This window comes from Myodes glareolus, chromosome 3, assembly GCF_982192425.1.
Source record: "Myodes glareolus chromosome 3, mMyoGla1.1, whole genome shotgun sequence".
Classification (NCBI taxonomy): domain Eukaryota; kingdom Metazoa; phylum Chordata; class Mammalia; order Rodentia; family Cricetidae; genus Myodes; species Myodes glareolus.
The window spans coordinates 67,751,099-67,765,486 of record NC_142028.1 but is presented as its reverse complement, the minus strand read 5'-3'; the positions used below and the strand labels follow the sequence as shown (position 1 = coordinate 67,765,486).

Genomic DNA, 14,388 nt, shown 5'->3' with positions numbered 1-14,388 from the left:
TCCTCAGGGAGATGAGTACTGTAGAGGTTAGAGAGGTTAAGGAGGAGCAGTTGGGAGCTTCGGGCTTGTCCAGCAACACGGTGAGCGTTAGTTAAGGTGGTAAGGAGCACAGGGGAGCTGTGGCAGCAGTGCTGTGCCTGGGTCAGGACATTCAGAGATGAAGCTGAGCGAAGCCGGGCAGGTGATTCAGGCCATGGACTCATGTTAGGGAGAAAGAAGGAACTCACTTGACTATTGAATTTTGGGTAACTTCTTTTCCTCATATAGCCCAAGTTGGATTTGAATCCTTGAACCTCCTGCCTCCAGACTTTCTGAAAGAGAGGATTATAGTTGATGTTTTGGTTAGGTTAATATTGCTGTGAAGAAACAGCATGACCACCACAACTCTTTTTGTTTTTGTTGTTGTTGTTGTTGTTTTTTGAGACAGGGTTTCTCTGTAACTTTGGGGCCTGTCCTGGAACTCGCTCAGTAGACAAGGCTGACCTCGAACTCATAGAGATCTGCCTGCCTCTGCCTCCTGAGTGCTGGGATTAAAGGCGTGCACCACCACTGCCCAACTACCACCACAACTCTTATAAAGGAAAACATTTAATTGTGTCTGGCCTACAGTTTCAGAGGTTTAGTCCATTATCTTCATGTCAGCGTGTAGGCAGACAAGGAGTTGAGAATTCTACATTTTGATCCACAGGCAGCAGAAGCCACTGTGTGTCACACTGAGTGTAGCTTGAGCAAAAGAGACCTCAAAGCCCACCCCCACAGTGACACACTTCCTCCAACAAGACTACACCTACTCCAACAAAGTCACATCTTCTAATAGTGCCACTTCCTATGGGGGTCATTTTCTTCCAAACCACCACCACATTCCACTCCCTGGCTCCCATAGGCTTGTAGCCATATCATGATGCAGAAATGCATTCAGTCCAACTTCAAAAGTCCCCATTGTCTATCACAGTCTCAAACTTATTTAAAAGTCTAAAGTTCCAAGTCCCTTCTGAGATTTAAGCAATCTTTTAGCTGTAATTCCCTGAAAAATTAAAAAAGCAGATCACATCCTTCCAACATAAAATGGCACAGGATATACTTACATTACCATTCCAAAATGTAGGGAAGGGGGCATAGTGGGGAAATACTGGGCCAAAGCAAGACTGAAACCAGGTGGGCAAACTCCACACTCTGTATCTTCATGTCTGATGGCAAAGTGCTCTTCAGATCTTCACCTTGTCAGGGGGCAAGGTGAGCATAACCCTGGAGCCCCACAGCATTTAAGGGGAAAACAGAGTAAGAAATGGTAAACCTGGGAAGAACCACAGGGAGGGTGACCTGGTGGTGGGGCTGCCTGCAGCACACTCAGAACACACAGTTAGCACAAGGGGTATACTCTGCAGTTGCCAACAAGGTAGGACAGTGTTACTCTCTGAGCACACAGAAGTCTGCATAGAAACTTCTGCAAAAGCTGCTGCAGGATAGAGGATGGAGAGTGGATACAGACTCATCTCTCAAAGATAGGCCACCTCTCAGCCTTTTTGTTGCCTCGGGCAAAGTGCCAGAGAGGGGTAGGATTCAGACAACACGGGTGATACTGGGTCCTGTTAGGTCTGTGTGAGGGGCCCAGGGAGATGCATCCTGAGCTTGGGAGCATCGGTGAGGGATGATGACTGGGAGCAGCTCCAAGGAGGGATGCTGACTTTGAGCAGCATTGGTGTCAGAGATAAGGTTCCTCAACTGTCACTACTGTCACTCCAGCTTCTTGTGACAGTCACCTGGAGATTTAATGAGACCCAGGTCTCATCCTAAGTGGATGGGGCTGGATCTCTGCAGTGTACAAGGTTCCAGGGACTCTGATCCACAGTCCACTGGGTCAGTGAAATGACGAGGACATCTTTCTTTCTTTTTTCCTTTCTCGTATGTATGCATGTGCCGTGAGTGTAGGTGCCTGCAGAAGCTGGAGGAATCAGATCTCTCTGGAGCTCAAGTTCCAGTCAGTAGTGAGCTGCCTCCCAAGGGTGCTGGGAATCAAACCTCTGTAAGAACAGTGTACATTCTTAACTACTGAGCTATTTCTCCAGCTCCAGGACTCTTTTCTTTAAAAATAAAAAATAAAACAAACAGCTCAACCAACAGCAATAAAAAGCTGCGCTCAGTGTCTAGGGAGCAGACTCGGACAGACGGCGCTTAGATTGGCCCAAGCCATTATGAATTGCCTGGGTAGAAGTGTGGCATCACTGCAGGTGGGCATAAAGAAGAACAGGGCGTAGATCAGGACTTGAGGATGGGCTCCTCTGTAGTGAGAAGGCAGCTTGGTCATTTCCAGCTGCCCAGAACCAAAATAACCACACAGAAACTGTACTAATTAAATCACTGCTTGACCCATTAGCTCTAGCTTCTTATTGGCTAACTCTTACATCTGAATTTAACCCATTTCTATTAATCTGTGTATTGCCACGTGGCTGTGACTGTGGCTTACTGGCTAAAGTTCTGGCACCTTCTCTGGTGGGGACTACATGGCTTCTCTCTGACTCTGCCCTTCATTCTCCCAGCGTTCAGTCTAGTCCTCCCCTCCTGGCTCTTCCCCGCCCCACCCTGCTCTGCTGTAGGCTCAGAGCGGTTCTTTATTCATTAACAGTAACCACAGCATATAGAGGAAAGTCTCACATCAGTCCTCCTTTGAGGGAGGTGCACACTACAGGGATAAAGCAGGGCCTTGTGTCCAGCCTTCCATACAGTAGGTATCCTGGGAAATATCTCCTCTCTCAACCTGCTTATCACCTGTGAACACTCTAGTACTTAGTTTATAGCATTCATGTTGAGGATTAAATATGACCATGTGGGACCAAGAGGTGGCTCGGTAAGTAAAGGAGATTGCCGCTAAACTTGATGACCTGAGTTCAATCCCTGGGACTTCCGTAGTGGAAAGAGAAAACAGGTTTCCACAAGTTGCCCTTTGAGTTCCATACACATCCACACACAAAGTAGTGTAGTAAAAATTTAATAAGCTATTTTTGTAAATCATAACATGTAGTATTTGATCAGTGATGGTTTTGTATTGTAAATGTTAGTTTTCTTTCATTCTAGTCCCACGTTGGTACACCAAAATGCTGTTGTTTGGTTTTTACTCTTTTCTACATTGGCTCTTTTGGAGGGGGGGGCACCACCCAGCTCCCAAATAAAATACGCAGAGGCTTATTATTTCTTTTAAGTGTCTGGCCTTAGTTTGGTTTGTTTCTAGATAGCTTTTCTTAAATTATCCCATCTATCTTTTGCCTCTGGGCTTTTACCTTTCTTTATTTCTGTATATCTTACTTTATTTCTTATTCCATGGCTGGCTGTGTACCTGGAATTGCTGGCCCTTGATGTCTTCCTCCCCTTCTCCTTTCTTGCTCCTTCCTCTTATCCCAGATTTCTTCAAATTATTCTCTCTACTTGCCAGCCCTGCCTATCCTTTCTCCTTCCTTGCTATGGCCAATCAGCTCTTTATCAGACCATCAGGTGTTTTAGGCAGGCAAAGAAACACAGCTTCACAGAGTTAAACAAGTGCAAAATGAAAGAATGCAACACATCTTTGCATCACTAAACAAATGTTCCGCAGCATAAATGAATGGAACATATTTTCAACTAATAGTCCACAACAGTTTTGTGTGTTTGCTTTTTATTTTGAGACAGGGTCTCACTATGTAGACCTTGCTGACCTGTAACATGCTATGTAGAGTAGAACTCACAGGGGTCCACCTGCCTCCACCTTGAGTGGTAGGTTTAAAGGTAAGTGTCACCACCCTGGCTGTTACTTACTACCGCAAGTTTATTTTGAGACACATTGGATTGAGTCATCTCTGGAGACCTGGGCTCTATAATGTCAGCAAGTTTCTGATGATACAGAGTAGTCACTATTTGTCCTGTGGAAATGGAGATGAAGATGTGAGCGTTATTGGTAGAGACAAAAATAAAAGCTGTACACATGGATTACAGGAGGAATGGTTTATGGTAAAGACTGTATCGGGTCTGGAATTTGCAGGGCCCTACTGTTGGCTTCATTTTGTGTAGTAAGTAGCTTTTAGTCAAGGACAGTTCAACCCAAATTATATGTCATGTCACATGTGGATGACGCTGCAATACTTTAGGGTAGCTTGTCCTGGAATCAGCTGGGCCAGGGTGTTTGGGATACTTAAGGCCCCTCAGTCACCCTATATGCTAAGGGGTCAATATCTTGGGCAAACCTTTAAGTCCACATGGCCCACTGATTAGGAAGGTTTGCTTTGTGATGCTAAGGAACAGGCCATCAGAGAGACCTGAGTTCAGATGACAGGCGGGAAGCAAACAGATTCTGGGTTGGAGTGGCATCACTTCAGCCCAGCAACCCTACTGTGTGGAGTCTGTCTTTTTGCTTCACAATAATAGTTGTTTGGCGTATGGGCAATCTTTCCAGCAGCTTACATTTATGAAGTGCTGTGGCGTGCTTTATTAGTAACCCAAGCACCAACCCAGCTAGATAGCTAGTGAAGACTGAATGTGGATAGGGCCACATCCAACCCTGCTTTTCTCGCTCTCCTGCTAGCTGTGTGGACCACAGTTGCTGGTAGTCAGGGTATTGCTAAAAGGGTAAACTTTAGGGTCCTGTGTAACAGGGTGGGGATCTGGCTCTGCCATAATTAACTGTGTGACCCTGGGTGAGTTAGCTCCTCTGGGCCCCCATTTTGTCCTCTGTAAAATGAAGGTGGGGAAGAAAGCATCTTTCTCGCTGGCCTGCTGTGGCAGTGCATGTTACCACAGGCTGAGCATTGTTTCACGAATACAGGGTGCTTAGTGGGTGAGGTTATGGCTGCCACTCTGGACCACTCCAGCACACTCACTGTTGTCTGTCTCTACAGCACCAAGATGTTATTTTTTGTTCAGAATGAGCCTCCCCACCAACTCTTCAAAGGCCATGAGGTGGCAGCCATGCTCAAGAGTGAACTGCGGAAGCAGAAGGCTGACTTCCTGATATTCAGAGCCCTGGAAATCAACACTGTCAGTGAGTCACGGGAAGCTGGGAGCAAAGCCCTAAGGCAAACAACCTTTCACCTGGAGGGAGATTCTTACCCCAGGGCCCAGAGGCCCCTGACAGTGCTCAGAGAACTGTGAGCCTGAGGAAGAAAATACTTGTGTCTTTATTTTATCCAACCTTGCCTCCAAATTCACCATCACCCTCAGTTTTGAAGGCAGGCAGCACTAACAGAGCTGGTGACTCTGAGGCCAAAGAACTGACATGGTTGGCAGCACGCTGTGGGCAATAGCATTCACAAAGCACTGCTTCAGAATTAGCTGTTGTTAGACCCACTGCAGAGCCTCTTCCTTAGAGTCTACTTTTAAAACTTTGAGTTCTTAAAGTCTGTAGTATTTTACGTATTATTTCTGAAATTACATTGCTCTGAAGAAGGGGCATGCCAGATGGGCGGTCACAAAAATACAGACAGTAAAAGGAGACTTGTGGGAGCTGTTTGACCGGGGTCTGGCACCTGCCTATCAACATGAAGCTAACATGAAACAAGGGACTTCAATTTCCATGAGCTCTGAAGCTTTTGTTTGCCTTGCTCTTTCTCACACTTACCTCTTTCCTGCCACCTTCAGCATGTCAGCTGAACTGTTCTGACCACGGCCACTGTGACTCATTCACCAAGCGCTGTATCTGTGACCCATTTTGGATGGAGAATTTCATCAAGGTGCAGCTGAGGGACGGAGACAGCAACTGTGGTGAGTGCGTGGCTTTATGCCAGCCAGCTTGGCTGCAGAATGGCGCTGTGCTGCGGGGGTAGGTGTTGGTGTTCAAGGTGGATGAGCAGGCAGAACTCTGTATTTTCTGTTTGCAGAGGACTCTTTGGTCCCTTCCTCCACACTTTTTGAGTGCCAGCAGAGGGTTCTGCAGCAGTCAGAGCAGCTGCATGCTGTAACCTGAATCCCATGTGCTTCCAGGCAGCCCCTTATCTTTTTGGAGTGCCTGCATGCTGTGACCTCATGGGAACCCACATTCCCATCTTAGAGTTGTGCCCCTGCACACTGGGCAGTGCCCAGAGCATTGCTGGAGTGGGGCCTGGGACACAGGGGCATTTTAGACGTTTACAAGCTTCCACTCACCCTCCCAAGGGAGCCAAGCACATTCTTACCCTTTGTGAAGTCACCACTTTGATTTCTTTGCAGAATGGAGCGTGCTGTATGTTATTATTGCGGCCTTTGTCATTGTTGTTGCCTTGGGAATCCTGTCTTGGACTACTATCTGTTGCTGCAAGAGGTAAGGTGAAGGGTGCTGACAAGTATGTGTTGGAGTCTGTGTGGCTCCAGTCACAGAACCTTTCCATGAGGAGGTACCTGGCACCTTCCTTGCAGGCAACCAGTCACTGGGATGGGATTTGACCACCTAAGGCCTGTGGCAGAAAAACCCTCATTTCCCACTCCTGAAGGCAGAAGCACTGCCCTCATTTAAGGGGTATTACTGCAGATATTTGCAAGGTGGGGACCCTGGTGGAGGTGTGGCTGGGTGTATGTGCTCTGCGGTGCTATGAGCCATCCTCACACCTGGACACAGACTTAGACTTGAGTTCATGGTTGCATGTTCTAGTTTGTTTTTACTTGAGACAGCCTAGCTAGCTGTATTAATTATTTTATGGTTACATTGATTGTAAAATTTTTACTGTTAAGCATGATTTCAAGCTACAGGCCTAACTCAGTGGTAGAACACTTGTCTGGCATGTGCAAGACTTTTGTGTGTGGTGCTAGCACCTGAACCAAAAGTTTTGAGTTTTGTGTGTTATGATAACATTCAGAAGGCATTATCTTTTTTTATATTCCCCAATAGCCTTCTCCCAATCCACAGATAAGGAAACCCAGACTTAAATACTCAACTGAGAGCAATTTGAGAGGGTTGGGACTAGATCTGATATATTGCCTTATTTAAAACTTAGAAAAGTATGGTTTTTTTAAAAGCCCCACCAGCCAGATAACCCATCAGCAGAGTGTACTGCTTCTCTCGCTGTCTGCTGTGCTTTCTAGCCAGCCCATCCCACAGGGGCCACAACTCCCTTGTCTCAGGTTGCCACCTGCTTTGGCTGAGAAGTAAGGAGAGGTACCGTCTACCGGCAGCCTCGGCACGTCGAGCCTCACAGATCCTTCCTGAGCAGAGATGGGGGTTATTTTTTAGGCAAAAAGGAAAACCCAAGAGGAAAAGCAGATACAAGATCCTGGATGCCACTGATCAGGAAAGCCTGGAGCTGAAGCCAACCTCCCGAGCAGGTAGGACTCTGGACTGAGTGTTCAGGCCCCATGTTCCTTTCATCTCGTGCTCCTTTGCCTGTTCATCCCAGGTTTGCTTCTCACTCAGTGACCCTGTGGTCACTGTCAGGGGCCTCAGTCTCTTGAATCCTTCCAGGCAGAGACCAGACCATAGCCTGCTTTTCCTCTGACCTTCTCCTACCCCACCCTCTCCATCATTAAGCAGATCCCCAGCTGCCATCAGTCCTATGGCAGCTGCTTTCCTGACGTCTGTGGGTCCTGGGGGCCAGGTGTCTCCCACTGTGACTCCTGCTACACAAGCCCTTCCTGAACCAAGCATCATGGGCCTCCTTCCCTTGGGCCTGATCAGTAGCTGAGGTTCCTTTATGAGGGCCCCAGACAGGTCATCTGTCTGTGGGCGTCGCTCTCCATGTAAGCTGTTTCTAAACTGCTTTTACAGAAAGCGTTTATTAGCTGGGCAGTGGTGGTGCATGGCTTTAATCCCAGCACTCGGGAGGCAAAGGCAGGCGGATTTCTGTGAGTTCAAGGCCAGCCTGATCTATAGAGCTAGTTCCAGGACAGGCTCCAAAGCTATAGAGAAACCCTGTCGAGGAGGTGGAAATTTTTAATTAATTAATTAATTAATTAATTAAAAAAAAAAGAAACCCTGTCTCAAAAACAAAAGAAAGTGTTTATTAAACATCCTTCTGCTTAAAGCTTTGTGTTGAAGAGGCTGTGGACAGGTCTAAGACCCTCTGCCCCAGAGAAGACAGAGCTACAGAGAATAAGTGTTCACAAGCAACTGGGCTCTGCACCCAGGCAGCTCCATTGTGAGTCCTGAGTCTGAAGTGAGCCTAGTTACCAGAGCAGCAGTCGGAACACTCCCCCCAAACAAATACTGTGTGTAACTAGCTTCCAGAGTGGTCAGCGAGGCCCCTATGGCTTTACTCCTGACCATGTTTCCACACTCACAACTATACAGAATGATAGTAAAAGGTCTTAATAAAGAGTACACGGGAGGCCTAAGAGATGCTCGGCAGGTAAAGTGCTGCCACAAGTTTTGACAACCTGCATTCAAGCTCCCAGAACCACAAACTGGAAGAAGCATGCATAATCTCACATACTCACAGCAAGGAAGGAGGGAAGCAGAAAGGCAAGAAAGGAGAGATATAGTTTAAAAACTAAAAAAGCAGGAGTGAAGCTGGGTGTGAAGGATGAGTCACATCAGATCAGTCAACAGCATTGCAGATAGGAATGTGAGGATGAAGTCTCACTGCTCGGAGGAGCAGAGGGCATTTGGGGATGTGGACAAAAGCTATTTATACTGACCAAGTGAGCCAGAGTGAGTGACCCAAGGCTGGATACAGATGAACAGGTCTGTGCTGAGGTTCCCTCTAAGAGTAGTGGGGTGTCTTACATGGGGTTAGAGCTTTGCATCTGTCTGGGTGGCACCACAATGTGGTGTTTTGAACATGCTCAGTGAGTCTAGTGACGACATGTAGCAGGTCAAAAGGAGAACTGCAAGTAGGGAGCCTGGTCTGAGGAGGTGGTGACAGTGCTGAGGAGCAGACAGGGTCAAAGCCGATTCCTATCTGGATGTTGACAGAATCGGGACAGTTGTTACCAGGACTGTTAGAGAAGAATTCAATTGAACCCAGCAGAATGGTCGGTTAGGACTGAAAGGTGGAATTCTTTGCCAGTCAGGATCAGCACTCAAAAGTGGGTCACAACCCTAAAAAGACCCAGGCATCCAAGACTAGCTGCGGAGGGGAAGCGTTGTCATAAAAGTCCTGACTCCAGGGACCCTAGCAGCCGCCTGCAGGGCTGGCAGAGTGGAGGACTATAGACGTTAGAGGTGGGGAAACTTATGCCCTATGGGTTTTGAATCCTTTTTCAAAATTGAGTTACAAAGATAATCTGAGAAGGGGGACAGAGGGCCAGGACTCATGACCAGACTGCATGCAAGGCAGGGCCTGGTGGTGAAATCCTAGACTGGGAGTGTCATGAAGGGAGCAGCAAGGATTCCCCTTCTGAGGCAGAGCAGGGCTGAGGTGCTACACTGGGCAGGATAGAGCCCAGAGTCTGACAGCAGCAGGTTTAGATCTGCTTTTATTTGTTCTTTTTATTATTGTAGGTGGAACCAAATGAAATTAATGATTTTTTTTTTGAGATAGTGTTTCTCTGTATAGCCCTGTTTGTCCTGGAACTTGCTCTGTAGACCAGGCTGGCCTCAAACTCAGATCTGCCTGCCTCTGCATCTTGAGTGCTGGGATTCAAAGCATGTGCCATCACCACCTGGCCAAAATTACTTTTTTACCACACACAAAAGTGGCAATTCTGTTTGCCAGAATATTGGAAATACAGCAGGTGGAGTTGTCACAAGGGAATACGCCTAAGAAATCAGCCCCTGGCCCTCTCTTTGTGCTACCGTCCAGTCGGTGCCCAGGTTAATAGTATCTTGGAGTCAGATTGCAAATGGTGCCACGTGCTGGGCCATGTTCCTTACAGCAGGTTCACACCCAGTCATCTACTGACAGGTATATATTTACTGACCATATACTGCTCATCACTGTGTCTTTTAGAGGACACACACACACACAGAGCTCTACTGAGTATAGACTCAGAAAACTGTTGAGTTCCAGCGATGTGTGTATATATAGTTTTCACTGATTGTTCCCCAACTTTGTCATTTTTAGTGGGTGAAGTACATGAGCAGGAGCTGTGGTAGACAGGTGCTGGGTGAGAGATGGGGCTGTACAACCAAGGAGGGATCCCTTTAAAGGCTCTTGTCCTTTGCTGTGGGGAAGAGAGGAGGGTGTGGATACTAGGAAGGAAGTGAATGCTCTTTTGAGGTCTCCAGTAGAGGGGCTGTGGGAGAAGGAACAGCATTTACGGGAAAAAGCAGGGCCTTTTCCTGGGCCTTCCATTGCCGCTGTTCCAACCACACTGGAGAGGCCCATGGTGCCAGTGCTTTTCCGTGGCTCTGCTGCACTGGTGCCGAGGCTCTGGGTGTGACTGCAGGCATACCCCAGCGCTGTGTCCCTGTAATGGTGGGCCTTAGCTCACACTGCATGGCCAAAACAGATGTGGATGAGGCCCACTGCAGGGTGTGATCCTTGAGTGGGATGGGAGTGGTCAGGTCTGAGCCAGCCTTGGGAGACCAGAGAGCACTCACAGCTGCCAGGCTGCCCACCAGTCTTTTCAGGGTGCCATTGATGTTTAGACAGCTGGATGGCGAGGTTGTGGACTGCCTGACTGAAGTACAACTCACCTGACAGCCACCACTTTTAACAGATGGAAAGCTAGCTCCTGTGGTTGGGCAGTGCCAGTATAGAACACTGCTGGAGTGATCTTGCTGGCTATCCCTACTTGCAGTCATCGCTCTGGGAATGGGATCTACCCTAAAGCCGTTGACAAATAGTTCATACCTGTGTCTCTAGTGAGGGGAACCTGTGAAGGTGACTGCTGTGGCCTTTAGCATTTCAGTTTTATGGATTTTAAAAAGATTCTTTATGTGTAGTTGTGCTATCTGTGTAAGTGTATGAACCATGGAGTCCAGAGGTGTTGGGAATCCCCTAGAGATGTAGTTACAGAAGCCACGTGTTTTGAGTGCTGGAAATAAGACTTAGGCCCTTTGGAGGAGTAGCAGCTGCTGCTCTTAACTGCTGAGCAATCCAGCCCCAAGGCTTCTTACAGAACGTGGTGTGTGCCAGGAGGTGGTGGTGCACGCCTTTAATCCCAGCACTTGAGAGGCAGAGGCAGGTGGATCTCTGTGAATTCAAGTCCAGCCTGGTCTACAAGAGCCAGGTTCAGAACAGGCTCCAAAGCAACAGAGAAACCCTGTCACAGGAAAAAAAAAACCACACACACACACGGAACATGGTGTGTTCTGATAACATGGCTGCTTGGGACTGTATCTGAATGAGAATCTGCCCGTTTTAAGATCTACTTTTAGGGTGTGTGTGTGTTGAGAAGGGTCTCACTATGTAGCTCTCTGTCCAGGGACATAAGCAGTACTACCTGAAGGAGAACAGACCACCACTTGGTCACACCAACTGAAGCTCAGGTCTCATCTCCAGGCTTTGCCCTCTGCACTCTTCTGGGCAGCCCAGGCCCTCCTCCCACCTGTTCTGTAGGATGCCTGGTCTTCTTGCTTGTCTCCTTTCCAGGCAGAGATGAGAATGGGCTATGGCTCAGGCCTCAGAAGATGTTTCCTGACACTGGGCTTTTCTTGGCAGGCAGTAAACAGAAAGGCCCCATGCTGAGCAGCAGCTTGATGCACTCAGAGTCGGAGCTGGACAGCGATGATGCCATCTTCACATGGCCAGACCGGGAGAAAGGCAAACTCCTGCACGGTCAGAATGGATCTGTGCCAAATGGGCAAACACCTTTGAAGACCAGGAGCCCACGGGAGGAGATCTTATAACTACTTGGTCTGTCTCATCAAATTGGGCCTCAGTGGCAGGGGCCAGAGCACGTCTAGGCTGGTTCCTGACCTCCTGGGCCTGAGGGCAGCTGCTCTCCCAGCATGTGCTGGTCACTCCATCCCAACAGCCCTCTTCAGAACTGCTGGTACTTGAATCCACAGATACTTTATAGGAACCCCTGAATGAAGCTGTGAATGAAGGTTTCCTCTATGAACCTATGTGGTAGGCCCCCCCCCCACAATATCCTCATCTCAGGGCCTCACTTTGCACACACGTTCCTGCCCCCGCCTGAGAGCAGACACAGCCAGCCCCTTAGCCTCTTCTCTGCTGTTAGAACAGTGCAGCTGAGCCCAGAGTCGAGTGCCACCAGCCTAGTCCTCGGCATAGTCTTTGTTAGCTTCTCTGGGACAGTGTGCCCTGCCTTTCCCAGGCCAAGAGAAATCCTTGCCCACTAACTGCTGCCTGGCCCCTCATCTCAAGAGCCGGCTTGTGTACTGACTGTATCAGGGATGTAGGGGGCTTGCTGGGGATGACCAGCACCTGCTTCCAGGCTCAGGCCACCACTCATTCTCCCAGAGGAGATAGCCACAGATGGACTGAAACTCTGTGGCATTCGTGTGCATGTGTGTGACTGCCCCACTGTGGTCCCTTCCTTGTCCCTCCATCCATGTCTTTTCTGTGTCCTTTGCACGTGTGAGTGCTTGAGTGTATGTGTACCTGTTCCTTATAGGTCTCTTGGCTGCTCTCAAGGCAGCTCTAACTTGGAGACTTTGAGCTCCTTGGAAGACTATTAATCCCTCTGGCCCTGTCACCAGTTCCTCAGCCATGGTGTCGGGAGTTTCAGGGAGAGTGACTTTTTAAACAAAGGACTTACAATTTCTACTGCTGCACTATCTGTTGTGAGATAATTAAACATGCTATTTAATTGTGCCTGACTACTAGGTTGTGCTTTTCATACTACATCCATGACTTGCAGAGCCCGAGACTGCTGCAGACCCGTGAGGTCACCATCCTGAATCCTGCACACTGGTGATCCAGGGCTCCCACCTGCCATGGTAGGTGAGCTTGTGCCACAGGAACGCTGGCTGCCCTAGATGCTCTTTTGATTTTTGACCTTTTGTTACATAAAAATGACTTCTGTCCACCTATGACCATGCTGAGGGGCACAATAAGAACTTTAGGGCAATATTGTTGCTTTTTTGAGTTCCCAATATTTCAAGAATGTATCCATATATCCCAGTCCTACCACAGAGGCCGGGCTGCATGTCTCAGTGTATCACAATTGACAGTGACGCTAGGCAGTACCATCTGAGAACAGCTGCAGGGCTAAGGCACAAGAGGCTGACAAGCTGACAGCTGAGTGTGAAGAGAAGGTAAACCTCCTGGGTGTCTGCAAATAAAATAATCCCTTCCGTATAGAATCTAAAGTACTGGCTAAGAGGTAAGTGTGGTTACATAAGATCATTTTATAGGAGAATGCTCATACCTTTTAGAGTTTAACTCAGGTCGTTCCATGTTGTAAATATTTTGAGAAAACCCCTAAAATGTCAGGACAAGAATCTATAGAAACTTATAAACCAGCCAAGGGAGATTATTTCAACCAACGAATCAGAAAGCAGGAATAGAACCAGTTGTAGTGGTGCCATGCCTATAATTCCAGCATTTAGAGGGCCAAGGTAAGAAAGATGCCATGACTTTTGAGATTTGCTGCTCTTGCAGAGGACTGGAGTTTGAATCCTAGCATGCACACTGGGTAGCTTAACTATGGCTCCAACTTCAAAGGTATCTTCTGGTATATACATACATACATACACACACACACACACACACACACACACACACACACACACACAGAGAGAGAGAGAGAGAGAGAGAGAGAGCAGACACACACCTTTAAAAACAAACAAAGAAAGCAGGACTGAGGTGGAAGAACAAATATTAAAAACTATAGGAGTGTAGGCAACAATTATCACCAGAACCAGGCATGGTGGCTCAGCACTGGTGAGGATAAAGGAGGATTGTGGTAAATTTCAAGCCTGCCTTAAGACAGAGAGAGCCTCGCTTTATGCTCCTGATCCCCCCCATACCTCCATTAATAATGGTAAATTTCTATTTATAGGAGACACTTAAAATAAAACAAAGATTGAATATATAAACTATCTTGTTTTCTATTAGTAAAATTACTATCACTTCTTTTCTTCAAAGAGAATTTACTACCAACAAACTAAAACTCAAAAGTATCAAGATTTTCCCCAGATATTGAGAATCTGTGAGACTGATGGCAATGGTTAATTAGCACACCTTGAATGTGAGGTCAAGCCATCCAGTTACTGTCAGCAGTAGGTTTGGTGGTGTGCTGGTAATGTCTACAACTCCTTCCTCCCAGAGCTGCTGCTGCCCAAAAGTCCATCTCCTAATAGTTCTGGGAAAGTAGTCAACAGCGAGACATGCCTGAAGGCCATGACCTTCCCCTTAAGGTACTGACAAGGGCTTTGGTCTTTTTCCAAAGAAGACTACCAGACAGCTGTGGGAATAGCTGCTCACACAAATGCCATAAATTTGACAGCAAGTGAACGCACTATCCATACCATCAATTTAAGGGAGCAAGGGGCTGGAGAGAGGGCTTCAGAAGTCCATAGCACTGACTGTTCTTTTGGAGAACCCAGGTTCGATTTCCAGCACCCATGTGATGACTCAAAACTATTTAAATCTAGTTCTAGAAGCT

At 47.5% G+C, this 14,388-nt stretch overlaps 1 protein-coding gene across 6 annotated transcripts in view; it reads left to right on the top strand.

Moving 5' to 3' along the window:
- Positions 1–12,598, top strand: part of Kiaa0319l (KIAA0319 like) — a 114,127-nt gene extending 101,529 nt beyond the window's left edge. For all 6 annotated transcript variants that reach the window (XM_048434392.3, XM_048434393.3, XM_048434394.3 and 3 more), the window contains exons 17-21: positions 4,863–5,005; positions 5,602–5,724; positions 6,169–6,259; positions 7,166–7,257; positions 11,475–12,598. In XM_048434392.3, the coding sequence (XP_048290349.2) occupies positions 4,863–5,005; positions 5,602–5,724; positions 6,169–6,259; positions 7,166–7,257; positions 11,475–11,662 (637 nt within the window). In that variant the 3' untranslated portion in view covers positions 11,663–12,598. The remainder of the gene's footprint in view (positions 1–4,862; positions 5,006–5,601; positions 5,725–6,168; positions 6,260–7,165; positions 7,258–11,474) is intronic.
- The last annotated feature ends 1,790 nt before the right edge of the window (positions 12,599–14,388 follow it).